Source organism: Nothoprocta perdicaria, unplaced genomic scaffold (assembly GCF_003342845.1).
Source record: "Nothoprocta perdicaria isolate Ctin4 unplaced genomic scaffold, notPer1 scaffold_2, whole genome shotgun sequence".
Taxonomy (NCBI): Eukaryota; Metazoa; Chordata; class Aves; order Tinamiformes; family Tinamidae; genus Nothoprocta; species Nothoprocta perdicaria.
In genome coordinates, this window is record NW_020455204.1 from 2,997,202 (window position 1) to 3,025,181 (window position 27,980).

The 27,980-nt window shown below is 38.6% G+C and overlaps 1 protein-coding gene across 1 annotated transcript; it reads left to right on the forward strand.

The window, feature by feature from the left end:
* The first annotated feature begins 42 nt into the window (after positions 1-42).
* MAPK1 (mitogen-activated protein kinase 1) lies at positions 43-27,980 on the forward strand. The gene is made up of 9 exons (XM_026037672.1): positions 43-218; positions 15,806-15,988; positions 17,202-17,391; positions 19,833-19,949; positions 21,686-21,800; positions 22,244-22,375; positions 24,020-24,129; positions 25,593-25,720; positions 27,625-27,980. The coding sequence occupies exons 1-8, from the start codon at positions 76-78 to the stop codon at positions 25,707-25,709; spliced, it is 1,107 nt and encodes a 368-aa protein (XP_025893457.1). The 5' UTR covers positions 43-75; the 3' UTR covers positions 25,710-25,720; positions 27,625-27,980.

Here is a 27,980-nt window from a genome sequence, read left to right on the forward strand (position 1 = left end):
TCTCCCCGCCTTCCCTCCCTCCGCCCCCCGTCCCCTCCCGCGCGCAGTCACCGCGGTTCCCGGCACGGACACAACATGGCGGCGGTGTCGGGGGCCGGGGCTGCGGGCGGCGCCGCCAACGCGGGCGGCCCGGAGATGGTGCGAGGCCAAGTGTTCGACGTGGGGCCGCGCTACACCAACCTCTCCTACATCGGCGAGGGGGCCTACGGCATGGTGTGGTGAGTGAGCGCGCCCGGCGCCCCTGCCCTCCGCCCCGCCCGGCCGCAGCCGCCCCGGCCCCGCGCCGCCCTTGGCGCGGGCAGCGGCCCCGGCCCCGGCGCACGGGGAGCCGCGGCCGCCTCGTCCCTCCGGCATCGCCCGTCCCCTCCCCGGCCTCTTCCCGCCCCCCCATGCAGGATTCCTGCACCGTGGGGTGCAGCTACGCGGCCCCTCGCCCTTCTATACCTCTTGCTTTTAAATATACATTAATATATACTATATATATTCCTGCTCCTTCCTCGCAGGTTGTTTTCTCCTTTTTCCCCCCCTCGTAGTCCTATTACAGGCACTGAAAAGGGCGGGCGGGGGACAGGTCATGACATCGTGCTCTGTGTTTCTCTTTGTGCCTCTGCCGCCCGCCTTCAAGAGCATAACGGATAAACAGCAAAATAAAGTGGACGTGGGCATGCGGATCCCTGCCCCTGTGCCTCGCAGCGGCTCCGGGTGCGCGCCGGGCAGCCGGATTATTGCCCCGGATAACATCCGTGCGTGGGGAAGTTCTGCTCGGCTCCCGCAGCTCTGCGGGGACTTGGTTATAGCCGGAGGGCTCTGGGGTRAAGCCACAAAGCAGTTGTGTGCGTGTGCTCGGGTTGGTGTCCGCCTTCGAAAGCTAAGCGAGACGAGTGAGGAACACCGAGGACGTGAGCGGAGCCGGTTTGGAGGGGAGAGGGGTTTTCTTTGAGCTGCGTGTGGTGGTTGAGCGGCGGTGATGCTGTACCTGGTGACAGGGCTGCAAGGCTGACGTGCGCCRTGACCTTAGCTACAGCCTCTGTTTTCCTTTGCAAAAAAAAAAAAAAATAAGGACAGAGTGGCTTATTTTTAAAATAAGGCATTCACATTTAAATATCGTGCTTGTTTGGTCAACTTCCTTCCAGCACTTGTGTTTCTTCAACGTGTTTGAATTTGACCAGCCGCCCTGCGTGCGTTTTGCAGGTTGGGACTTGATGAAAGCTGTATCAGGGGTGGTTAATCTGCTATAAACTAGCACGCCTCTCCGTGCAGGCCCTTCGTGGCCTCCGAGTCAGATTTTGCAGCTGGATTGTGCCAGTTTGGCAAAATGGAGTCACCTTGTCTCTCCAAATGGAAGCTTCCATTTAGGCCCGAGTTTAGCTGGGGGATAAGCCTCTGCTTAAGGTGTGGATTGCAGCCTTCACTGTGCTAGCTATGGGAAGCACCTTCAATATGTAAACCAAAACGCCTGTTAATGGAGACATTGCATGAAAGCTGAAGTATTTCGTGTTTCACCAATGATCAAAGATTACAAGAGGCGGTAGGATGGCAGTTGATGCCCTTTTTTGGCATCACTGGGTTATGAGAGATACAGAGGAAATATGGCCACTCTCTTCCCCTCCAAATGGTGTGATACGAAGGTCTGTTACTTAATATTTTAAGTTTGCTTTCTCAAAGACTCACTGTGTAGTGTTATCTTTATTATTTTTTGTTTAATATGAAGGTCTATACACAGTTACTAACAATAATAATAATAAAAATCAAGTAAAAACAAACCGCAAAACTGTAGGTCAGTTGAAGTGCACATTTGGCCTCTCCATTTTCCCCCCTGAAATTTTTAGTGTACTAAATGCACTAAATTTGATATGCTGTGCTCTTAATTAATTGCTGCTCTTCTGCCTTGGGTGTGAAGTGCCAGGGAACTAACTCTCYGTTTGTATTGTATGCTTGGTAAGTGTAGTACTGCACGTGTTCTGCTTAACTGCCATAGCAAATGCGATGTTTTGTGTGGGGCACAGTATGTGAGCTGCTCTGGTTAAATGAGATTACTAATCAGTCAATGGAGATGGATGGTATGCAGATTATTCCTAACTGATGCCTTGCCTTGATTGGTAACGCACTGCGCATCTGCAGAAGCCTCTCCCTTGAGGTGAGCAAAGGGCAAGCTATAAGGATGAACATGGARGTATTTCCTGCAGCTGCAAAATCCATTTAAATCGGTTCAATTTAATGAAGGAAAACAAAGCAAGCTTTGGTGCATTTGTATTTTAGGCCCRAGCTAATACATGCAATTTCAGAGATTCTGGTTGTTCTGCCATAAGGTTATGTGGAAAACAAGTGGTTTAACTTTTAAACCCTCCCTCTTGTCTGTGTTTTTCCTGATCCTTGTATTTCTCAAAAACAAGATAAAATTATTTTAATTATATTACTGAATAGAAGGACAAATTATGTGTTCTTAGGATAGCGTTGTCATAGCCAGTCTTCTGTTTTGGCTTGGCAGCGGAGAGAATAGAATGTTTGAGAAATATTGATTAGAACATAAAACAATAGCGCAAAAAATAGAAGAAGACACCAGAATGGAGTGTACATGAACGTTCTCTCTTCTGAATTTGAAAGCCCTTAAAGGCATTTGGCTGTTTCCTCTCTTACAGTCGTTTTTAACTTAAATAGGTTTTGAGTAAAATAACCTTATTTGAGCAGTATATTTACTGCTATGTTATGGCTGCACTTTCTCAGATTCATATGCAAGAGGTATGTTATCAAGGAAATCTCAGTCACAATGTCCTCCAGGAATGTCCTCTGCCAAATGTGTTTATTCTTTGATAAAGCCTTGCATCTTACTCAGATATTTTGTTGCTGGGGGTGGTTGTGAGATGATTAATAAATGGGTACCCATGTCAGTATCTTTTTCTAACCTATTTCTTGTTTTCGGTCCTTGCACGTGAAATTAGGGAATTACCACAATGCAAGGAAAGTTTTATCTGAGATCTTCAACAGTTTCTGTGACTGCAAGACATTCTTGCAGCTTTGAGCCGGTATTTAGTCATATAGTGACATTTGTTACTCTGAATTAATTTACCCAAATACTGTGTGTGTTTCTTGTTTTCTTCCCCTTTTGCTTAAGAGTTGTTTTGAGGAATTTCGATGTGAAGTTCTTTGTGATAATAATCTGTTTTACAGTGATATAGGGGACTGTTAACCTGAGAGTCACCTAGAACTGACTTTGAGACTAGGTCTGAAAGTTACAGAAATAGCTTCCCAATAGAACATTTCAAGATTCCCTCTTCCTCCCCAAATCTGGTTTTGCTTTTGGCAGTGCTGACTATAACCTGTTAACTGGCTGTACTCTAAATACACACACTGATGAAATATGACTGTGTTCGGCCTTACTGTTTTGGAGAGARTCATCTGTTTGGTCAGCGTGAATTTGCCAAGGATGATCTTTTGACAGATTAAAACCTATTAGATTTTTGGAAAGAATCAATGGGAGTATGATAAGGATGTTTAGTCCTGTATTCCAGTTTTTGGGCTTTCTTTTATTATCACTGCTGCAAACATCAAAAGTAAGTAATAACGATGAATGCAGTTGGAACAAACAATTGTGAAGCTCAAATCTTGCATTTCTTGGCTTGGATTTTACTGTGTTGTTAGAAAGACATCTTTGAGTTGGTGATCTGGAGAAAAATTAGATTTTTAAAATAAGCTAATTACTAGATAATCATTCATGCGGTATTGAAAAATGAGTACTTAAAACATTTGGCAGTTTTCCTTTTAGAAGAGAAATTTTTATATAAAAATYAGTATTTTCTAAAGAGATTGAAAAGTGAAATGGCTAGGGAGAGATTTCTCTGTAAGATAACAGGCATTCATATTAACAGGTGAAAATAGCATTGACTGGGTTAATGATATACGTGGAGACCAGTTGTATCACCTGAGGGTCAGATTGGAGGTTTGGAGCCTGTTTGCTTGGTGGTGAGGAACAGAAGTGACCTGTAATATGTCCCTTTAAGWATTCCACTGTTCTGGAGTGAGTACTCTGTGACAGAGCTGGTTTAGAGGTATCTCTTCTTGCTTATAGATGTTTTTTTGGGAGCACAGGTTGGCTATGGGTGTTGATAACTTAATTAACATGTTCTGGTCTGTKCATTATGGAAAACGGGGAGCTGACYGAGTTATGCAGCTGTAATACATTCTAGTTAGTGCAAAGATGAGGRTAAAAAGCTGGGAATGGTGGCTGGTTACCTGCTGCCCCTGGAGAAGAGGGACACCAGGGCAAACTTTTCCCTTCAGCTGTCACGTGGACTTGTAGCACTTCCTTAAACGCATGTGGAAACAAAAAAGAGAGCAGCGAGAGCAGTTCTTCTGTCCCCTGTGAGGCAAGGAGTGGTCAGGAAGCTGTTGAGCAGGCGTTGGGGAAGGGACAGCAAGATGACTTCTCTCTTCACGTATTAGAGCTGTCTTTAAGATTTATGGGAGATGAGAGGCAGCATCTTTTCCTGTCCGCCCAAAGTAATGGGATACTAGCTTCAGAGTTGAAGAGTGCAGCTTAGGGACACTTGCATTTCATAAATAAATGCACATTTTCTTAACATAGCATGGTCCAGCCCACAGAAACAGATAAAGATAACTCGATGGCTTTTTTTTTAGCATGATTTATTATGGAAATATGGCTTATGTGTTCACATTATCCATATGTGGTTGTGTTAGTCTGTCTCCTGTACCCCCACATATGGCTCTTGAACCTGCTGCCTGCCTTTCATCAAATTTGACAGATGGTGGAGGTCTTAAATATGCAAACTACCTGCAGATTTTTTTTTTAAAAAGGTATTTTGGTAGAGAGATCCTTTAAACTGGTCCACCAAAGAAGAGACTATACCAAGCGGTCAAATGTGTGAAGTCCGATTCCCCCCCGGGAACATTGCAGATGCCCCAGTTTCGGGAGTGGGTTTATTGGTACTCTCGAGGAGAACAGAAACGTGTATTTGTAGAAAATCAGGCTTTGTTGGTTCAGTGAGCTGCTTGTTTATGAGTGGGGAGATGCTGCCTGTGGGAAGAGCATTAACACTTACCTGCTGAATATGTGCACAGTTCAGCTGAAAACTAGCACTTAACCAACATCATAATTTTTTAATATGTTGATACTTTGTCATAGCTTTCAACTGTGCCCCAGGAAAGGAATTCACTGTTCAGTTTAATAGATTTTTTTATTATTTTTTTTCGACATCTCGCTGTGGAATATTTCATAGAATAATGTTGACTAGAAGGGATGTGTTGAGGTCACGTAGTCCAGCCTCCGGCTCAAAGCAGGACTAACCTCAGGATTAGATCACACTGCTCAGGGTCTTGTCAGCTTGGAAATCTCCAAGGATGGAGAGTCCGGTTTCTCTGGGCAGCATGTTCTAGTGTTTAACCACCTGTGTGGTGAAATTTTTCTCCTTTTACTCATGAGCATTTCCCTTGCAGCAACTTGCCACTGGTGCCACTTGCCCATTGTGCGCTTGGTTTCCATGAAGAGTTTGGATCAGTTTTCTCTGTAATCCCCCTTCAGGTAGTTTTAGACAGACCGAGTATCTGCTCGCACCCCCAGCTGTTTTTTTCCCTCAAGGCCAAGACAAACCAGTTTCCTCAGCTCTGTGTTCATGTCATGTGCTCCAGCTCCCTGTCCATCCGAGTGGTTCTCTGCTGGACTTGCTCTGGGACTGAGAGAGAGCAAAACTGGACACAGAATTTCAGATGTGGTCACACGGGACTAATCTTTCCTGGACCTGCTAGCTCCATGCTTGCTGATGCAGTCCCAGCCATGGCAAGTCGTTATTGCTGCCAGCACATACTGYTGATGGACGAAGTTCAGTGTTCTGTGTTTTGGAATTTGTCAAACGACGTTTTAAAAAAGCATATTTTATTAACTGGTTTTAATTATACTTGAATTAACAGTTTTGTTCTGCAAATCACTGATGAAGAGTRTCATTGTAAAGCATATTTTAGGGTATAATATTACTGTGTGTAATGCAAAGTTTATAGTAAACATGAATTAGTGTGTTTTGTTTTAGATTATTTACCTGTGTCAAGCCTAGATGATATAAGTAATATAATGTTAGTTCATTTTGCTCTTAGGTGAATCTCCCTTATCAGAAGGTGAATTATTTTGTCTTTGCTTTAGCACAACTTCACTGGATGTAAAGATGCTATTATTACACTTAGCTTCTTCTAAAATTCCAAAGTGAGTGATTTCATGGTCAACTTTGACCAAACAGATTAATTAGATCCAAGCAACGCTTCCTCTCCTTAGTTCACCTGGAGTTATTCGATGAGAAACTTGGTTGATACTCTGGCCCGAATGAGATTTCTCGGTCTCCATCACTGTGCAGGAGGTTGGTTTCTGTTTCAGAGAGCATTCCTGTCCCCACCCCTTTCCGTTCTGCTTCTAGGCGCTGCGTTAGTCTGCTCATGTAGGAGGAGGAGGATCTCGTGCAGAGCTGTCTGCACTGACTGCTGTGGTGGGACATTTTTAGTGCCCTGTTGCCTGTCTACATGCTGGTTGAAAGAGACGGATAAAATGGTTGCTCTGTTTCTCCTTAGGACTCTTTGTCTTTCAGTGACATAATTTACTTGTGTGCATGTTATTTTGCTACCTGCTTTGTTGAGGAATACATAGAATCATAAAAAGTAATAATAGTCACKGGGGAAAAAAGTCTTCTTTTGGAAGTTCTTTTGTATTTCAACATATTTTCACCAGATAAACACTGTGGAGTATTTCACCATTTTATAATGCAAATGGGAGTTTCTGTTACATGATAAAAAGTAATTAATCTGTGTTGTAAGTACCAACAACTAGACATACAGTTTATGATATGTAGTTACTTCACTTTATACTTYTTCTTAAAATTTGCAGCTGTCGCTGCAGAACCTTGCTTTTTGTTGGTTAGGAAGGCAGTTTGCTCCGWGAGTTAGTGCTAAAATGTCCTAAATTAAACTCAAAGTGTATAGAGCACTCCCCACACTGCAGTTGATAAGCCAAGAATTTGCCAAGTTCTATGGGAACWTGCTGTTTTACAGGGTTTAGTATTGGCATGTCCTTTTTTTAAGCATGCAAAAATGCCCTGTTTACTGTGATACTGAAGGAAAGTAACTTCTGGTATTGGTGAGGTTCACAGTGCTAGTGGTTTTTCTTGATGTTGTTTTTGGCAGAGTGAACACTAACAATTTTTTTTTCTGTGCTTTGTGACACTTCTTTTGTTGGACCRATGTTTATGCAGGTTAGGAAACCTCTGCTTCTGAGTGTGTGTGAATGATTTGGGGGGGTATGTTTGCTGTTAAATTGTTTTGGAATTAAACATCAAAATATTTTTTTTCTGAAGATGTGCATCGAAGAACAAAATAAGCTAATTCCTAAAAAAATAAGCAATTGTGTGGGTCTTTTCCATTTTGTAAAGCTGTTTTTAGGAAAAGCGTTTGGAGTAGAAGAAAATAATTAGAACTTGAGGTAAAGGAGTAAACTTGACTGGCAGCTTTGGTTTTATGCTCTTGTCTCTTGGGTGTGAGGGAGAGGAGGTAGATACTTCCCGCAAACGCGTAGCCTGCTTTGCTGCTGCTCCCTGCTTTTTTTCCCAAGCATCTGGAGTAATGAGGGTTACGTAACTGACCTGCCCTCACTTTTCTCGGTTGTTTCTTGCTGCGTCTCGGAGAAGTCGTAAGCACAGAATGAGGAAGCCAGCGCTTTATTGGCTCRTGTTTGGAGGTTTAGTTTTCAGGACAATCAGGGCTAGAAACTTAAGCTGTGGTTTTCATGATTGACTTATGCTGATCTAAGTCTGTGCTGCTTCTAAAGGGGCAGCCTTTCCTTCCCCGCCTCAGGTCATGTWATTCCTCCTTGCTCTCCTCTGCTGATGCTAGTGCTTACACAGCTGCAGAGTTAACTGTATTGGAAAACTGTTTTAACTGAAAAATAAATGCACTTTTTTCTTTTTTTTTTCCTTCCTTTCTTTTTAAGAGATCAGTTGATGTCGCTTGTGCAAAACCAAGTGGATGCTAGTGCTGATAAAAGAAGGGAATAGGAATACACAGTTAGAGGGCTTCTTTACTGTTTATACTCTGAAGCTTTTTTGAGCTTTTTCAGTTCTCCAAATTAGCACAAAGAAAGCTCTTACTACAACCAAGAAAATGAGAAATACCCTTTCTTTTAATTCACTGAGCCTTTAGGTTGTCTTGGGTGTTGCCGAACTGTCTCAGTTTTGTGCTGACATTTATACTTACGGAATTTGTCTTAATTTGTACCGAGAGAAGAAAGGTATTGAAACTTATTATAGCTGAGTATAGCTGAGTACTTAGCTGAGTATAGCAATGTTCTAATACTTGAATCCCTTTTGGGGTAGGGATCTTATTTCAGAGSTATCCAAAAGGTCTTTGAACATAAAAGTTTGCCAAAACATTAAATTCAGAATGGATGGTGTTAAAGGATATAMTTGGCATCAGAGGAAATGGCACTGGTAGGTCTTCCTCTCTAAAATGGGGAAGAAAAATGGGAAGGCAAAAGGAGACAAAATAGTAGGAGTCTGTTTGACAAGTCTGTTTTCTGGAGCTTGACCTGACGTGAACTAAAGTGGTATAAAATGGAGCAGGCAAATAGGGTGGTTTGGAGTCATAGTGACAGTTAAAATTTATATTAAAAAACACATATAAAAAGGTACAGGAAATTTAGAGAACTGATGGSTTTCCTGGAACAACTATGATTGATTAGAACACAATGGAGTTAAATGATTTATTTCACAAAACCTAACAGACTATTGGGTGAAATAGATATTTTTTAATACTAATATTAAGGTGTAGTTGTAGAATCGCCTCTATTTGTATTTTGTCCTAATAGGTGCTAACAAAAYAGCCAGTCATTTAGTCTACCACACCCAGGATTATGAATTGGCTGAGCTTTTGGTGATTTTAGTTCCTTTAACAGACTGACTCCRTTTTCCCTGGCTATAAATTTCTATTCAGAATAGTAGGAGTGATCTAAGGAGTTAAACTGTGAAATCATATGTAGTAAATAGTTCAAAATTATAATTTTGATGGGGAAGGTCTCTTTACATTCCTAATTCTGAAAAACTGTGACTTTGTAACCTGCAAGAGTTACTTGAATAGATGAAGGAAAACAAATCTATTACAGGAGGTTACAAAAAGGCCTTAACTCATGGCGTGAAGGGCAATAAATTGTGGTAGATGGAAACTCTCAATGAGTAAAATCACTTAAGGGTAATTATTCACTTTTGTCATGGTGGGAAAGACTTGACACAATTGTGCTGGAAACCTCTAATGTTAGAATGGGTATTAAATGACATTGGTAAAACGGTTGAAAAAGAACATGGTAAAAAGGAAGATAATGCAGTTTATTTTAGTCCAGATTGGAGAGAACTGAGGCAGTCTTCATAGGTCTAGCAAAGGAATGTTAATGGTARTTGTAATGATTGATCAATGAGCAATGATTATTTGAGCACCTTGCTATACACTTGGGGTAAAGGAGAGGACACCATTTTATGTAAAAGGTTCTTTCWTACTCCCTCATTTTGGAAAAAAGGGAAAAAAAAGATCAACTTCATAATAAATACAATCTCAAGTAGCATGTTCAGTTCCATAAAAATAAAACCATACCAGGACTTTGATTTGATGATGAGCAACAGATTAAAAAAAGGGACTGAGGTTACAGATAAATTCATGATGAGTGTGTAAATCGTGACAGTTGCTTTCCACAGGAGTCGAGATAGGAGATTTAGGAACAGCTGTTCAGATTGGCTTAGCCCAAAGCAGTAATCCATGCAGTGATACTAGAGCTCTGGCAAATCAAAAACCACTAAAAGAAAAGAAATGTTCAAATAGCAGGCAGTTAGGAATTTTCAGGCAAGGCAAGGTTAATTCTGCTGCAGAATGGATCATATCTACCTGTTAGTTACTTTAATGTTCTAATGTTTCCTATTGTTCTGCTTTCCTTTGCCCTTTGCATAGAGAGAGGGGAAAAAAAAATCAAAGTATAAAAAGTATCAGTTCAATGCCTACAAACAGCTGCTGTTGTTTTTCTTCTCCTCAGCTAAAAGTTAAATTTGTGGTCATCCTGCAATTTATAACTTCAGGCAGTTTTCTAGTACTTTGTGTATACACGATGGAGAATTCGGGAATCYGTTGTTTGAATAGCTGCGCTTGGAGGGATCCTCTGGATGTTTTTCCTTTCCYATCTTCATTTTTGAAACCTTGAATACATGTCTGTATAATGGATGAGAAAAAGATTCTTTTTTTACTGAGGCTTTTATTGAAATATAATATATACCTCTTCTATTCAAATTTATTCTGAGTTATCTGAATTTGTCTCTTAAAAGCAGCTGCTGATTTGGTAAGGTAGTATTAATCGGAAAGGTCTAATATACTGTATTTAACCTCAAAGATAGTATGAAGTAGTGGAAGAAACAAAGTTAAAAGACGTCTAATAACCTTAGATAATTAAGGTTACAATTGGGGACAGAAAGCTTATTCAATATTATAAAATGACAGCTTTGCTGGCTGTTCTTGTATGACTTYGTTTTTCTGGTCCTTGCTCTTTGGAAAACGAACAAAAAATCCCCTCAGTTAGAATAATGCACTGAAGCTCCCCGTATTTTGATCTTCTCGAGTCAGAACCATTTATTCTCAAGAAACTGAAGGGTTTGATGTTTCTTTATATGTATTTAAAGAAAAAGAAAGCACACCCTGTAACCACCTTCCCCCACCCCTCCAAGTTGTGCCAAATTRGCCGAGCCATCCATTATGATACTGCTAGGCAACTATCTACTAATAATGTGTTATTTTTCTTACAGCAGTCTTAAAAATAAGTTCAAACTATTTGCATCGTAACTTGATAAATGTCAGTATGTGGCGGAAATATCTGCGATTGAGCTAAATGTAGAAAAGAGTAAAGGTCTTTATAGGATGGCTTGTTTGCTTGGAATTATTTTTTCCTTCCCTATCCTAGTTGTAAGCAGTATTTCAGAGAGATTTTTATCCCTGGATATGCCCTTGGAATCTTGTTGCCATGACAGCACAAAGCCACTGCTAAAACATCCWTTTAAAACTTCAACTTGCTATTCTATTTAAGGTTGTAATTAGGATGCTCGCCGGTAGCGTTGTGGATTTTTATGCGGGTGTACGCACATACTAACAGCTCTAAGGTGAACGATCCTAGATGTGCTGGAAGAAAACTCCACAATGGATGAGCCTCTAGGCAGAGGAGGATGGAGGATGCTCACAGAGCAGGCACTTGTTTTGTCCAATGGTTGTGTGAAGAACCAGCCCTCTGCAGGCTGCAACTCCTGCCAGAAGCTGCTCCCGGCAGCTGCAGCGTGCTCTCACTTGTCCCAGCTCTTCCCCAAAATGAGACTTGGGAGGAACAGGGGTGGAAGGCAGAACATACCACAGTTGTGGCCCGGAGAAGGAATGGGAGGTTGGCATCGGACCCCTTCTGTCTCCTGAAAAACTGCCCTTCCCTGAGGAGTTGGTGGGATAAGGGCTGTGTAACAGATTCAGCTTAGCGATTGTTTTTGTTGTTTCTTTTCTCCTTGAGCTCCTCAGATACTGCAGAGCCTGTTTGGGTTATTGACCTTGGAAGCAGCCCCACCCTGGACACTTTAAACAGGAAGTTGGTATCAGAGTAGTAAAAGGATAAGACGTCGGCTTTAAAACCTGCATGACACAATGCTTAGGTTRTAAGTGCCCATTTATTTACTGAGTACAGCTGTGTGAGAGGTTTTATTTTATTCAAATCTTTGTTTTATATTTACAAGACGCTTTATATTGAAAATGATGAAACTGCAAATTTTAGGGCTTATATTGGTCTCTATGGGGGGTCTTTAATGTATCTGCATAGTAGTCCTATAGCAGGTTGCCACAGGATAACAGGCACAACTGGAAATAGGAATAATGTTGTGTATATTAGCTTTGTAACCGCCTGACTCTATATTTACGTTTATCATGCTACAGATAAATAGCCCTCAAATGAATGGTTACATGGACTTGTGAAGCTGTGCACCATTGGAGGGAAAAGAAACCCTTCTTTGGGCTAATCAAAATATTAGTAACCAACTTCATCATAATGTGAATCACACAGTAAAAACGAAAGTTCTGTATGTTGTGATTGGTGTAAGTGATTAACAGTTGTGAACTGCAAGTTGTGCATTAGCACTCAAGGTTGTTGAGTCCTTATGGTCGGTATGTAAAGCGCTACTGCTGCTTTACTGGTCTCTTATCTTCTCAGGAAAAAGTCCTGATAAGACAAGGTCCTTTTCTTTAGAAGGTAGACACAGGTAACTGGTTCACAGAAAATATAAATACTTGAGATTTATTTGTCCAGACATTCAGTTCTACATAAGACACTGCACACTGGGACAGCACTTAAATGCAGATCAACTAAATTTAGGATGTGCTTGATGGTAGATAGGATAAATCTGTGGATCTATTCCTCATTGAACTGTAGGGGGAGCCTAGATGATTATTAGTCATAAAATTAGGTCTCTAATTTTAGCTAAGGTTAAGCAAGATAAATCCTACGTTAAGAGATAAGTAAGCTTTCTATTAACTGCAGTGAGTTAATGCATTGGGGTTTGGATTTGCATTTTTTATAGTAGTGTTTATCTGCAGCAGCGTGTTGGAGAGCAGTGGCTAAACCTGGTGCTGATGATAGAAGTTGGACAGAGAGTGTGAAGAATAGAACAGGCTTCAGGAAATGACTGTGTCTGACCTCTGAAGGACCCGATTGTGTTAGTTTCCTRCATAGTGAAATAAATACTGCTATATGTGGTATGTGAAGGAGGGGACATGCAGCTTKCTTCAATTCTACTGAAATTCAGTCTAACTTACAGTTTTAAGAACAGGGAGTACCTTTTCTGCCTAAATAATGGCAGACAAGTTGAAACCCATAGTAGATTAAAGTGAATGTTCTTTTTATTTTTCTGTTTTTTTTTCTCTTTTCCTCCCTTTTCTCCTGATGCCAGCATCTTCAGGATCTTGAAGGTCTTCAGGCCTTATTAAAAGGATACTGGTTCTTAAAGGGTCACAGAGCTTACTCAAGGCCGTATTTGTTTTAAGGGCTGTGACTTTGAGAATGTGAAATGTTAACTTGATAATGCAGATTCTTTGTGTACCTGTATTATTCATGTTATTTAAAATATGCATAAGCACATATGCATTTGTATAGCTCTTCATATGATTAGCTCCGTGTTCATTGGAATTTAGGTAATATTTTAGATGCCTATGTTACAAAAAAAAGCCCATTTTGCCCAGGTGTAATGATGGACATAAATCCAGTGTCTCTTTTAATGTTTCAACTAAGTTCTATTTTGTTCTTGCTCTTGTGAGCTCAGTCTTTGCAGTAGTAACATAAAAGCATACTTAGGTACCTTAGTGTGGTGAGATCTTCTGATAGGAACAGAAAAATGACTGTATGCAAAATATACCCTGGAGAGGAAATTGATTAAATCTTCACTGCATATGCTTTGCTTTTTCCATACTGAATCACGTATTGAACCATCTGAAAACCAAAATACTTTCTTAAGAATAGCCTAAGCTGCCTTCTAGCAAAATGTTTCAAGAACTATAATTGAAAAAGAGCTACAAGAGCAAGTCGTGCTTGATTCATGTTCATTGAAGAGACGTGCATATTTTTTACCGGTAATCAACTTTTGCTTGAGAAACAAATTTCCGTGTGATCTTGGAGTTTTGTCAAATATTGTAAGTGATTAGGAGCTTTTACCCAAGCAGCATCATTTGTTAACTATTGGGCATGTTGCCTTTTTCTGTGCTGCGTAGCTGCTGCTGCTGTCCAGTACTTTAAAAGGAAGTTGGATTCTGCATTGAGGGAGGAAAAAAATCCTGCAGTCTACTTGCAGGAGGAAGTAGGAGGCTTGTGTAAAGGGATAAAATACACTATTCCCTTATGTCTTTTCTCAAACACATGTTTTTCTTCAAAATTACTTGTAGTTTTGTCTTCTGCTTCTGCTGTGACTTACCTTACTGGTGTATCGTAAGCAACTCAGGTGATTAACTGATTAACTAAGAAACTACTAAAGGCAGAGTGTTCTTGAAGGCTGTGCCAAGTTCCACTTACAGCACTTGGCTATTACCTATTTTGAGATCTGAGAACTGTTCATGTGTTATCTATAAATATGTAATAGCAACAGTCATAATTAACACTTGCTGAGGATGTGGAATTTCAAAACACTGTGCACCATTTGAATTCAGTGTTTATAGAGACCAAAGTGCAGCCTGTCTGTTCCTAGACTGGAGTTATAGATGCAAATGGGTCAAACTAACTCTGTAGAAAAAATTATGCAAAAGGATGTCAATACCTATACATGAACCATATGAGTATCTTAATTGCAAAAAAGGCTCTCTTTTTTTTATAGCAAAAGTGAAAAATGTACTGTATACATTTCTTTATACAGTAGTCATATAGTTTCTCAAGAACACCTTAATGTACCACAAATCTGCCTTGTRTTAGAAGACTCTGAAGTGCCCAGGTACCTGAAGTCATTCTGGGTTCTCTTTTCCTATCAGATCTTCAGGTTTTGTTCTGCTTCACGTGATAATCTGATACCTGGACGTCTCGGCAGGGTAGTGCCACTTCAGAGGGTTTCAGAGAACGTTCTGTGACTTGATTATGGAAAATCTGTGAAACGTAAAGCATGCCTGGCTGTGTATTTTTTATATAAAAGAGCTGATATTCACAGAAATATGCTTGATTATTTCTTAATTTTAGAACAAATCAATAGTAAAAAGAAATGTTAGGAAGACCAGAGAAGCCTTTATATGTATTTAAAACAAGCAAGCAACCATAGGCACAGACTCTGTTCCACTCAATTATCATATACTTTTAATACAGAGGCAAAAGTGTGCAGTGATATGCTTTGGTGTTTGCATGAGCAGGACCAGTTCTACAGTTTTTAAGTCAATATGAATCTAAAATCGAAAAAAAGTCATGCTTTCATGAGCCTTTTTGCTAGTTCTAGTAGTCCTTATGAGGAGCRGGATTTTGAACAGAAATACAGAAGCTGCTTTGTTAGACCCGGCTAGGAATGCTTTTCTGAGCTGCTGAAAGCAATCTGTAGCAAGGCAGTGTATCTATAAATACAGATCAAAATCAACMTGTTCCTTCAATGCACTGCTCCTTGCTCTGGCTTCACACAAATAGTCTAATTTCTCTCTTCTGGAACTCTCTTGTTTTTGCAGTTGAGCATAGAAAGGTGTTTTCATAAATTCTCTATCCTTTTGTTCTACAATATCTAATCTTCGCTGGACATGCTGTAAGTGTAGCTTGATGGAGGAGTCAGAGGTAGTGGCAGTTGGAATTGCTTGCGGGAGGTAGGCTTGGGTGTGGAATTCACAGGTGATTTCCAAAGTCTTTTTTGCTCTCCACAATGAGTGGGTAAACCCAAGRGGAACTTCTATCTTGCATTTCTTTTCTTGCATTTCTTTTTAAATGTTTTTAGCTTATAGGGAAAGATTCAAACTTGTTTTTTTTCCACAGGCTGGTGAAGATGATGAATACCTTTTTCTTTGTTCAGATACTGAACAATCAACAGACTTTGAGTCAGTTGGAAAAGATGAGGGCTTGTAGATACTTAAATGAGTTGGTAATAGAGCATAAATATATTATCTGTTTATCAAACTTAAAAAGAAAATACACTTGTGGTCACTGTTAATAAAATGTTAAAAAAATCCCCTAGATTCAGCTGAATTTGCGTGAATTCACTTTCTGAAATGAATGAGTTTAACATTCCTTGTGACTATAATGTTGTTTCTTCTGTTACAGTTCTGCCTATGACAACGTCAACAAAGTTCGAGTTGCGATAAAGAAGATCAGTCCTTTTGAGCATCAGACGTATTGCCAGAGAACTCTGAGAGAGATTAAGATTCTGCTGCGCTTCAGGCATGAGAATATTATTGGAATAAATGACATAATCAGAGCTCCAACTATTGAACAAATGAAAGATGTGTATCCTTTTAAAGTCTTGAGTTGTTTTTCATAATYAGTGGTGGATGCTTTTTCCTTCCCTGTTCTGCATGTTTTCCTCTTTCCATTCTCTTCTTTACTAAATTTTAATCAAAGCTCATCTCCTGTTACTCTGAATTGAAAGAGACATTTAAAGAATCCCTGATTTGATACCTAGATGAACACAAGTTTTGTTTATTCTTTTTCCAGTAAATAAATATATGTCCTTTCCTGTTTTCCAGAGTAAAGYGTCAGCACTGTAGAGCTAGACCTAGTTAACCAGGAGACTATACCTAAGACTCTGTTCAGGTTCAGCCACCGGGTCCGTATGCATGGTTTCCTGTTGGTTTCCTTGGGTCCCTGCAGCACCGGCATAATAAACAAACAAACAAAAACTAGACACATGGAGGCAGAAATAGAATTTACTGAATCTAGGTCAAATGTTTTCACTTCATAAATTAGCAATATATTGTTTGAGTTGAGTCAGCCTTATGTGGGAGTCTGAGGTTTCTTTTCCATACCCGATCTGAAGTAACACCACTGCACGCTGCCTCCAAAAAGATGCCATGGTAGCGTGGTGGCAGAAACTGTGTTTTCCAGTRCAGCCCTGTCCATTTCAGTGAAAAGTGATAATGGAACTAGAACCCAAGAGTTAACTGGTTCCTATTATAGCAGAAAAAAGCCTCTGTTCTTCTTGTTTATCCCAACCTTGGGAAAAATCATCTGACTGAAAATATTAGGGTTTAATTGTGCTAAACAAAGGGCWGTTTGTTTCCAGTGTAGCATGAAGACAGTAAAGGAGAAAAACAGCTGAATTTTGGGACTGGGGAGGTAGCAAAGAGACTGTTCAGTTTTGCACTCTTTGTTATGCTACAAGTAGCAAGTATCTTAGAATCGTATTATTCAATAAACTTTGTTTATTGATGAGATGGATCTGATCAAATGAAGACGCTCAGAAAACTCAGATTCTGTCACAGAGGAAGAGTGTTTTATGATGACCAGTTTTAGAAGACTATGCCAGTGCCTCTTAATTCTGTAAAGGTCTGCAAGATCGATTAGGTTCAAAACTTGTAAAGTGAGAAACACTTTCACAATTTGATAATTGTCATGAAACAGACAAAAGACAAAAGATGATAAAGGTTTCATCTTGTAGTGCATTTTGATGTCTGTCACGAGACTTGGTTTGTTTTGCTGCCTTACATCAGATGCCCGACAGATACATTGTGCAAGATCTCATGGAGACGGATCTTTACAAGCTCTTAAAGACTCAGCACCTCAGCAATGACCACATCTGTTATTTCCTCTACCAGATTCTGAGAGGGTTAAAATATATCCATTCAGCCAACGTGCTTCATCGTGACCTCAAACCGTCGAATTTGCTGCTTAACACCACTTGTGATCTCAAGGTTAGTTGAAGTTTCTTTAAATTTTGCTCCCATGATGTCTTTAAAAACTATGCACTATAATCATTGACACTATTTGATTACTGGAGGTTAATGGKTTTTTTTCTCTATACTGGTAAGATTGCAAAAAATTTACTGATTTTGATAAAATCTTYAAGTTGGAATGATTAAGAACTCCTATAAATGTGTTTTGATGAGTACTTAAGTGTTTCCATCTGGAGGCTGACTTAAACTGTTGTTGGAAGCTAGGTGACAAGTCCAGAGAACCTAATTTGATTTTAACTACTGTTCCTTTTATGTCTTAGTCACGGATGAAGTTTAAGAGTTCATGAAAACTAGTACCACTGGTTCCACTTCCCTTTCACGAGAAACTTTGGATAGAATGGTGTCCTCCAGGTTCTCCTCTGTTCTGCCCTCTTAGTGTTTCTGGTCAGCTGCCGAAGCCACAGCCAAAAGCTGCTCTTTCCTTGAGCCTCCATCTCGGTGCCTTTCCCACTAATGGAAATCCTTTTTTTTTCTGCTTAACCTGTTTCTAATGAAGTGAACAGGGACTTTGTTATTTTACTGGGCCCTACTTCTTCAATAAAAACCTTCCATTACATATTCTACTTCTTTCTGCTTGGATTGAGAGATTCACGGGCATCTTTAAATCAGTTCTTTCTCCTTACTGTGGACTGGAGAGAATYCCTCCTCTGTCTTCATTATAACCAATTATAGCCTTTTGCTTAGATGGAATATCCTCATTCTGCAAAGGTCTCCTTGCTTTAGTCATGCCTGCCTGTGTGGTTTGTTTGTTTGTTTGTTTTCTTAGGGTAAAGGAGGAGSCTGCAACAATTCTGTCTGCATAGTTTTTTTCTAAAGTCCCTAATGCTGCTCTCTACAGCTTCTCGACCTGTCTTTACAGGAAACTCATCTGATTATTTGTGCTGTTTCTCCTTATGTAAGCTGCTAATTGCAAATGAGGCAGCTATCTCTGTAGCCTGGGAAGACCTTGACATTCTTAAATGGATTCTTTCTATTTTTTTGCTTTTTTTTAAGACATAAAGGGTAGAGTTATATGTAGSTAAAGTCAAAGGAATCCTTTATATGGAGGCTGGTTTGAGTTTCATCAGTATTAATCCTCTTCAGGACTTCAGTCCCTCTGTAGCATTTGATTGCTAAATCCTGACTTTCAGATGTATCTTTTACTCAACTGAATCATTTCTTCTTTAACTGGTCTCTTAATTGAACCAGGTTTTACTGGCTGTCCCTCRAGGAACATGAAGGAACAGATGGCTGGATACAGCAATATTTCTGKTTTTTTTGGGGGGAGTAATATAGAACAATCTTTATTGATTACACAGTATTACTATTTCCCAATCTTTAACACATGCAGTATGCACAATTAACTAACTACTACCAAATGTGTGTAGGAGGAACCTCTTAACTGCTTAGTAAGCAAACATTTGATTTTTTTTTTTTTCTGAGAGAAAATATTCACATGCAAATACCATTGTTATAAATTTTGTGTTGAAATTGATCCTTAGACTGATGCTTGGCAGTAAAAGCAAATGGATGTGGCTAATGTATCCATCTACAAGCTTGCTGTTTATCAATAGGACGATAGGAAGCAGCAGCTGCTGTATTTATGAAAACTATTTTTCTTCATATTTTGGTTTTAATATCTCCTACCTGGACAGAGGACGCTTGTAAAACCTTAAGAGCTGCTGCTTCCATTAAGAGTCTCTGCCTTCTTACTACAGGACATTCAAAACTAGTTTTACCTTTGTGCTGGACTTGCGAGTCTAGGTCATGCTTAGTGTTTGGATAGAATTACCTCTCTGTTATAGGCTTGAGAAATGTTGTGGTGGGGGAGATACTTCAGATAATTTTTTATGTTTTTTTTAACCTCTCAGTTCCTCTGGCAGCGTGTGATTTCTCTAGTCTCCCGTTATCTCATGATAGGACAGGATGTTTCTTTTGCAAAGATGCACGGTTGTGACAGTAGCAGTAGCTTTTGTCAAGAAAGAGTATTGATCTGTGCCAGGAATGTGTTGGTAATTTCTGTTTTCTGGCAGTCCTAATCCCTTTCTCTTTTCTCTACGCTTGTGCTGATAAGTTCCTAATATCAAGCTGGAGCAGTACGTGTTACCACCTACCTAGCAGAGAGGGTGTTATGTAAGCTGCTAGCAGAAAATAAACTGCTCGCCAGGAACATTTTTCTTTCCCGTAACATTTGTTCTTCTGTTGGGCCTGATCAAAAACTCTCTGTACGTGCTTCCAAAACACTTTTCATTACCTTTCATTACCATTCCTTTTCATTAATAATCGTTTTCTACAAATACAGGTTAATGTTCCTATGTTTGTATGCAATGCATCACACGTTGGGAAAGGTGACTTGGTTAATGTTTGTTTTAGCATTGGAAGCTGTATTTCTAATATGCCCTTTTTTAATTTAAAACCAGATTTGTGACTTTGGACTGGCTCGTGTTGCAGATCCAGATCATGATCACACAGGATTCTTAACAGAATATGTAGCCACACGTTGGTACAGGGCTCCTGAAATCATGCTGAATTCCAAGGTAAGAACCATYGCACACTTCTGTGGTGTTTTTGTTTACTCACAAGTACCAAATTTTGCTGATTTTTTCCCCCCTCACCCCGTGTTAGGATCAGGATGCGTGCATAGTCATGAGAACTCAGTAATGKGTTTGCTGTGTAGATACTGGCTTCCTATAAATGTGTGATTCTGGGTATAATTACTGCGTAGTATAACTGGGTATACATGTGTGTGAGTGCTCTTGTGTTCAGTCCTTGTCATTCATGAGTCTTCTTTCCATTAAATTGCCTTTGATAGAGCAGTGCAAGTGCTAGTAATGAGAGTATTTTATGACTTTATGAGTGTCTTCATCAAAATTTGCAAATGCTGGCTTAGTTTTATCTTGACATCTTAGTTTAGGTGTGGGAATGTATGATGAGGCTAAGTCTGATTTTGAGGGCATATGATCTTTGCTGTGTGTCAATCTCAATTGCTTTCCCATAATCTTAATCAAATCATTTCTTTGTATTTTACACTGAAGTTATTCACTGTTGCCTCTGTGGCTGTGTTAAGGTGTAGCTGATTTCTCTGCAGGGCCTTCATAACTTTTTGCCAGAGTCCAAAACACTCTGAGCAGGGGCTTTCAGATATTTCACACAGTTTGATTTGAGTTTGGTTTGCTAAGACAATACTGTGTTTCATATACTTTGGAAAGTATTCAGCTAATGAATTGGATATGTGTTTTTGAGCCACAAAGCACAGGATGATCTGATTCAACTTTATTTCTGGATATCCATGTATGTTTTATCAGATTTTACCAAAAAAAATATTTTGTGTATGCTTCTTAAGAAGTGATAAAATTGCTATGTGGTAGATCTGTAACCTGCAATTTTAGAATTACAGTGTTTGTAAAGAGTCAAGTAATCACATTGTGAGGAGGTGATGCAGAGGTGGCTGTGGGTTCAGCAAAATCACTATCTTTTGCTGGAAGCTCCCTGCTAATAGGAGAGTGAAGGACAGCAGGTTATGGGAGAAGAGGGCAAGGGAATTCTTAGGATGTGGACTCTTGAGGTGACCTTGCCGAAGCACCAGGGTAATTGTACTGCTGCTGAATCCAACCCTTCTCTTAGATAACACAGGCTACATGCATGAAAATCATGTAATTTGTTCCATTCTTGTTATCGTGTAGATCTTGTCTCCTACTGTTAGACTTCCCACATAATCTTGGCTACTTATCTGTTGTGTTTTACAAGCTAATGAACCAACAATCTGTTTTGACCTTCCATCCTGATGATGGAGGCTTCTTATTTATGTCTTATGTCACGTTTAGAACATTTACTCTTAGGAAGGACTGCATCTTTTCGTGGCATGCATGTGTGTATTTATTGTGCTGTTTGGAACTGTGGAATTAATGGGTATATAAAGGATTAGCTTGTTTCCAAAATTTGTTAGTGTAAATTGACTTTAAAGTTAGGGAGCCTTGCAGCTTGTATTACTAAATCGGTATAGCTAAACTTAAGAGAATCCTTTTTGGCGCAGCACGTAACTGCATGTTTCAGTTCTTGTTACTCCTTTTAGGTAGTGCTTTTGATATACAATTCTTATTCTTTACTGTACCAGAAAAATTAATTAAACAACATGACTAAGCATGACTCATCTGGTCTGGTAAAATCAATTGCACAAGTGCACTTTCGAAATTTAGTTAAGAAACGTGTTGCTGTAAATACGCAAAATTATCTTTGAGCAAATTTTCAATTTTTTTTTTCCTTTTACTTGCAGGGTTATACAAAGTCTATTGACATCTGGTCAGTAGGCTGTATTCTGGCAGAGATGCTCTCCAACAGACCTATCTTTCCAGGAAAACACTACCTTGACCAACTTAACCATATCCTTGGTAAGCTTAATATATCCAGAGTGTTTCCACGTCCACCTGCTCTCCCCATCTCTACCAACTAGCCTAGCCTAGTCCTGATTTGAGGGAAATCTAGAAGATACCTACCAGTTTATATACATCAGCAGAGATGTAAAAAACCCTCAAATATGCAAATAGATCAAAGTTAATATATTGATTTATGTATTTTTACAGGTAAGCAGCTTATACTCTTGAAACCTGTTAAATGGTGTACTGATAATTAGGCAAGTTTAAATGCATTTGTCTGCTTACCAGAAAAAATAACTTCATTGTTTTTAGTAGATATTTCTAAAAAGTCATAAGATATTCTGTAATTATGAAATAAGGTGAAATTTTCCTGGTAGTTTTAGTACTGAGTCTTACAGGATGTCATGTGACTATTTTAATGCAATTTTCATAGGAATGTGGCATTTTGTTTGTTTTAGGTATACTTGGATCCCCTTCCCAAGAAGATTTGAATTGTATAATAAATTTAAAGGCCAGAAACTACTTACTTTCCCTACCACACAAAAATAAGGTACCATGGAACAGGCTGTTTCCAAATGCTGACCCCAAAGGTATTATTTTATGTTCTATTAAATTGCATCAGTCCTTTAATAATGGAAGTGAGCACTAAAAGTAGTAATAGTGGGGTGGGATTCAAAACCACCTTAAGCGTTTAGCATTWTCTGTGGCAGAAAGAAAACATTCCAGTCCCTTAAAACAACTATTTACATCCATTATGAAAACTTGAATCAACATGAAGCTGTTCCTACCAGCTTACATCTTGTTACACAAATTTTAATGTGATAGAATTGCATGTTTTGGTTTTCTGAGCTTGATCTTCCACGTAAAACGTGGAAATCATAACTTTTAATATCATCTTCAAAAGAATGATACCGTACTCAGGTGCTGAGTTTTGGGACTGGATTTTGACACAGGCATCGAAAAAATTATGAAGAGAACTTCTGGAAACAGAAGTAAGATTAGCTTCTTAATTCCAAATCATTTTATATGATTTGTGCAGTCTGTCCACTCTATACCAGATTTGATAAAATCCTTCAAAACGTGGACTTTTAAGTAATTCAAAATGCTAAATTCTAAACTCTTAAAAATATTACATTTATGRTAATTATAGCTAAAGCTGCAACAGCAAATGGAGAAGAATTGTCATTCTTTGCAATTCCTTGCTAGATGTGTCTTTGTTTTGCTATGTAATGTTAACTTGCCTTTTAAATTCCACCTCATACAGTTTGAGTTGCTCTACAGGGAGCAACTTGCCCACTCTGACAATTAAAAAGTCACATAAGTTTTTGAACTAATACAATAATTTTGTGAATATGATCAGGTACTGCACTGCTTTCTGCACAAGGAATAATGTAGAGCTGATTATTCTTATCATTGATACTTTCTTCAGAAGGCAGTGATTTATTCAGCTTTTATAATCATGCTCATCACTGCGAATTTTCTGATGTTGGCGTTTGACAGCTCAAATTGCAGCAGTGCTGATGTACTTGGCTGATGTACTTGAACATGCAGTTCGTGTGACTTTTCATTGTGCCTTCAGATTAACTTTGACAGAGCAGAGTTTCAAAAAACTATTTGCCAACATTTCAGCGAAAAGCACTGTGCACAAAGTGCCTTGGCACGGTGTCAACATGCAAGTTTTCAATGTTGAGAAAACTAGAAAGAAATTTAATTGCTGTGTAGGGTAAGGTTTTTTTGTTTTACCACCTTTAAAGGCGATGGTAAATTTTTGTCTCTGAGCTTCTTTGTATCCAGGCATCTTATTCTGATGCAAAACTACAGCTGCTTTGGTGCACTGAGAAGCTGTGCTTTTTATTGTTATGTTGTAAATCATGTGGCAAGCAGAAATGGAATAGAACTCACGATGCTGAAACTGCTGCACTTTTTCCTTTTTTTTTTTCTTTCTTTTTTTTTTTTTTTTCCACTTTTCTTTTTCTGGAAATGAAAATCTGTCACAAGGAATGCTGATATGCTGGACAGAGGAAGATACTCTGCCTAAGCTACAGGCAGTATTCTCTTGCTTCTATTACTGCTGCTACAGCAGAGGAACTGCAAAGACTTAAATTTAACCTAAATTTAGACTGCTGTGTCTTTTTAAATAGCGCATATTTTTTGTGTAATATCAGCAATTGTAACCTTTTTGCACATTGCAATTTGGAACATACATTGAAGTTTATTTTTTTTCTTCCTCTTAGCACTTGATTTGTTGGATAAAATGTTGACTTTTAATCCTCATAAGCGAATTGAAGTGGAGCAAGCTTTAGCCCATCCGTATCTGGAGCAGTATTATGATCCAAGTGATGAGGTAAAGACCATGTTACAATGTATATGTTATTGGTTAAATGATTTTCCTCATTAGCTTAAGGATGATGTTTTTGCTGCTGTAAGAGTTAAAAATTACCAAGATCGAACTATAAAGATCAACTAACCAKTTTTTTTAGGAATGTGTTCATATAGCATGTATAGTCATCATTACTTCATGAAACAATATTTGCTTTCTGGTGCCCTGTGGAAATTCAGAACACTATATTAGCCAATAAACTCCAAAATAATACTTTATTATGTATAAAAATGATGTGTTCCCTCTTGAGAATAAGAAGTTAAAGAACTGTGGGTGCTCTATAGACTTGAAAGTAGTGCAGCTTCTTTTTAGGGGTGTCTAAAGAAATGTTCTGGTGTTAATTTCTCATAGGAAATGTCAAACTTCGCTACATATTTTCTTTATAGATTTATGGCAGTAAGTACCCAGGTTAATACACCTCCAATAAGGTAGCCACAGATTTGTTACAGAGTTTCTTCTAAACCATAATTTGTATTCAGTGAGTTTTACAGCATAAACGTAGGAAAGACAGACTTTAAGGGGTCATTATATAGTCAAGTACTTGCAAGTTAACTGTCTTACCATCCTTTTAAGGGGCCGTCTCTATCTGTTCCCTGTTCAGACTACAAAATTATAAAAGTGATGGGGCTCTGAACATGTAGGATTTTGCTTAATTTTTCTTTTTAGCAGTGAACCAGATAAATGGTAGATTTTGCTTGATAATGTCTGGTTTTGCATTCTTAAGTTTTCTTGTGATTTAGAAAGGTTTGCTTAGATATCTGATATCTAATGGTAGTTTAAATAATTAATCAAATCATAAAATCTGTTGGACGTTACTCCCAACTGGAAACTTTTYTTGTTTTATATTGTTATGGTACTGCATTTTGGAAGAATAATGCAAAATGAGTAAATGTTAAAGAATAATCTCCTGGAAATCAGACTTTTTAATGTATTTTGATTTTGTTTTATAATGAGCAAAGTAAGGGAGGAAAATAACTGAGATTGCCATCAGATTATCCATTAAAAAGAAAGCTAAGAATGCTGAACTTGCTTTAGTTTCATATAATGCTGATAAGATTTCAGATTACTTTGGTGCAAAAGTAGAAGAGGAGGAAATAAGATTGACTTCTGGGAGAAAAAAGAAAAAAAAGAAATGTTTCAGATCACTTTTCCTCAGATGACTACCAAATTACATGCCTCTGTTAGGCAAATATTTTAACATTTTTAGGTATGAGGGTCTGTTTACTACAGGTTGATTTCAAAATTTGGTAAACCAGTATAAAAAGTCCAAAAAGGAATAACAGAGTTGGCTTTCTGAAAAAAAATGTACAGTAATAGATTATTTTTAKCTTATATTCTTTTTCAGATTTTTTTTCATGCACATACTACTTGAAATTCAAGAATGCAGTAATCCTAGCAAGAGTACTAATGTGTTTTTGTATTATTAGCCTGTAGCTGAAGCACCCTTCAAGTTTGACATGGAGTTGGATGACTTGCCGAAGGAAAAGCTGAAAGAACTGATTTTCGAGGAAACTGCTAGATTCCAGCCAGGATATCGATCTTAGATTGTGCATAGGTAAAGTCACAAGAATATGGGGAAGAATTTTGCAGTTTTGTGGTTGTCAGTAGTGTAATCTACCATTTTTCTTATAAAAAGGTTGTGCCTATAATTTGACCTGTCCTGTTTTGTTATTAGAGAAATGGGTTTAATTTTCTCTGCAATATTAAAGTGCCTATGGGGAATACAGGCAATTCTGAGATATTTGCCTAGATTTTAGGTTACATTTAAGGAATGGGTGCTACACCTGAATAGTATCTCTCAGGATAAAAGCTATCAAGCACTTTGCCAGTATTATTCAAAAGACTATGTAAGGTGACAAAGATAAAATACTACAGAATCTCTCATTGCATGGCTTCAAATGCTTATTTTAAAAATACTTCCTTAAATGTAATGTACAGAGGGGAAATCTCTTAGGAATCTCTTAAGGAAAAAAAATAATAATGACCCAAAGCTTCAGTTTTAGGTGAAAATCCCTTTAAAACATATTGACTGGTTTCCAGTGTCTCTGACAATTGTATTTTAAATCTATTAAAGATCTGTAACTTGAAGAATAAGGAAAGAATTTTTAAGTACATTTTTATAGCTTACGTTAATGGAATATATATGACAGATACAGTTAAGTGGTCTTCGTATACTGCAAGCCTTACAAGTCTATAGTTCTGTACAAAGTTTGTCAAAATTGATGTGATAATTTCTGTGATAGGTGTGAACTTCCATGATACCAATATATTAAAGCATCTCCGAAGACAGCCTAGCCTAGGTTGCCTTGGTTATGGTCTTAAAAATAGTTGCTGTGCTATTCTCAGCCAACAGCAGCTTTGTGCAAGTGCCACCTCTCGATGGCAGTTTCAGCAGAACGGCTGAATTTTGAGCCCGGGAAGGTCCTCCCTGCAGGGAGGTCTGTGGCTGAGACAGGCACCTGCTGTTGCAGCTTTGTTGCTTTCCTGTACTTTATATTTTTTTCTGCACTGAAAATGGAATTTGAGTTTCTGGGTTGCTTTTAGCCCTGTGCCTTTTAGTTAATGTTGGCGTGGGGGCTCGAAGTTGAGGAAACTTTCGGAAATAAAATTCTTGCTGAAATAGAGTAATATCTAGTGTCACTTGCATCAGTGTTGAAATGTATAGATGCTTACAGTTGAAGTTAATTTGAGTTTTAGAAATATTTTGTTTATTAAACCTGCTTGCTAACACTCAAAAGTATCTTTAATAATTATACTTTAGATGAATCTGAGGTTAGTACATCTGTCTGTTTTTATTAGTTAGCCTTTGCCAATAGAATTAGAATACAGACACAATAGGATGGATGGTGCTCATTTTCCTTCCATACTTGCTAATATTAATTATACTTAAGCACTGACAATACATAAGTGGTCTTGGAAGAAAATAGTGTGACTTTTTAGAAGGAAGGTGAAGGTTGTTTTTAATAGGCCGTAGCATCCAGGAAGCAGAGCGAGCAGTTAATGTGGTAAATCCCAGGATATGATCCCTCTTACCTACTTCTTTGCCCAGTCCATATTTACTAGGTTGTATTAGGAATYAAGGTATAAAGAGATTAGGAATAAAGATATCAATGACCCAATGCTAAGAAAATTTATGATCTGCTAAAAATATTACCTTAAATGTCTCTATGAAGAGTCGATTTGGTTGATATACTGAAGTGTAGCTATTTGTATTTAGACTAATAGTGATATGCTGATAATTTGTGGTTAGCATTTATAGTGTAGGCCAGTTAACAGCAGTTGACTTAAAATGCCATGGCTAAGGAGCTTTTCAGTGTTTCTTGGTAAATGTGTTAGTGCTGCCTTCTGAAACCTATTGCAAATACAGTGTATATAAAGCATAGAGACAGGAAAGAGTGTGTGTTTTCAGACACTGCTAAAACTTCCTTCACTGAAACGTTTGTCTCCTCTTTTTTGTAGGACAAGGACTTAAAGGACTGGGCATGCTCAAACGTTGCTGTTCCTCTTCCCAGTTCTTTATCGGTGGTCATGTCTTGTGGCCTCTCTCAGCTTATCCACTAACTCCTTTGAGCCATTCAGGAGGGCAGTTTCTGGTAGTTTTGGCTTTTCATGCTTTCAATGAATCTTTTAAGCCTGAAGAATTGTAATTGACACTCCTATGCGTAATGCCCATTGTAGCCCCATTGCAGTACTGTACTGTAAGTGCACCTACTGCTGGCCGTATTTTAACTGCTTGCTTTCTGGTTTGAAAGATGCAGTGGTTCCTTTCACTCCTGGATCAGTAACCAAGAAGAAAATTCATTAACCTGTAAGAA

What these genes read in the sequence shown, in the direction of transcription:
- MAPK1 (XM_026037672.1), top strand. Translation starts at nt 76, where the DNA reads ATGGCGGCGGTGTCGGGGGCCGGGGCTGCGGGCGGCGCCGCCAACGCG. An exon ending in ACACCACTTGTGATCTCAAG is followed by an intron (nt 17,392 to 19,832) that starts GTTAGTTGAAGT and finishes ATTTAAAACCAG; the next exon opens with ATTTGTGACTTTGGACTGGC. An exon ending in ATTATGATCCAAGTGATGAG is followed by an intron (nt 24,130 to 25,592) that starts GTAAAGACCATG and finishes TTGTATTATTAG; the next exon opens with CCTGTAGCTGAAGCACCCTT.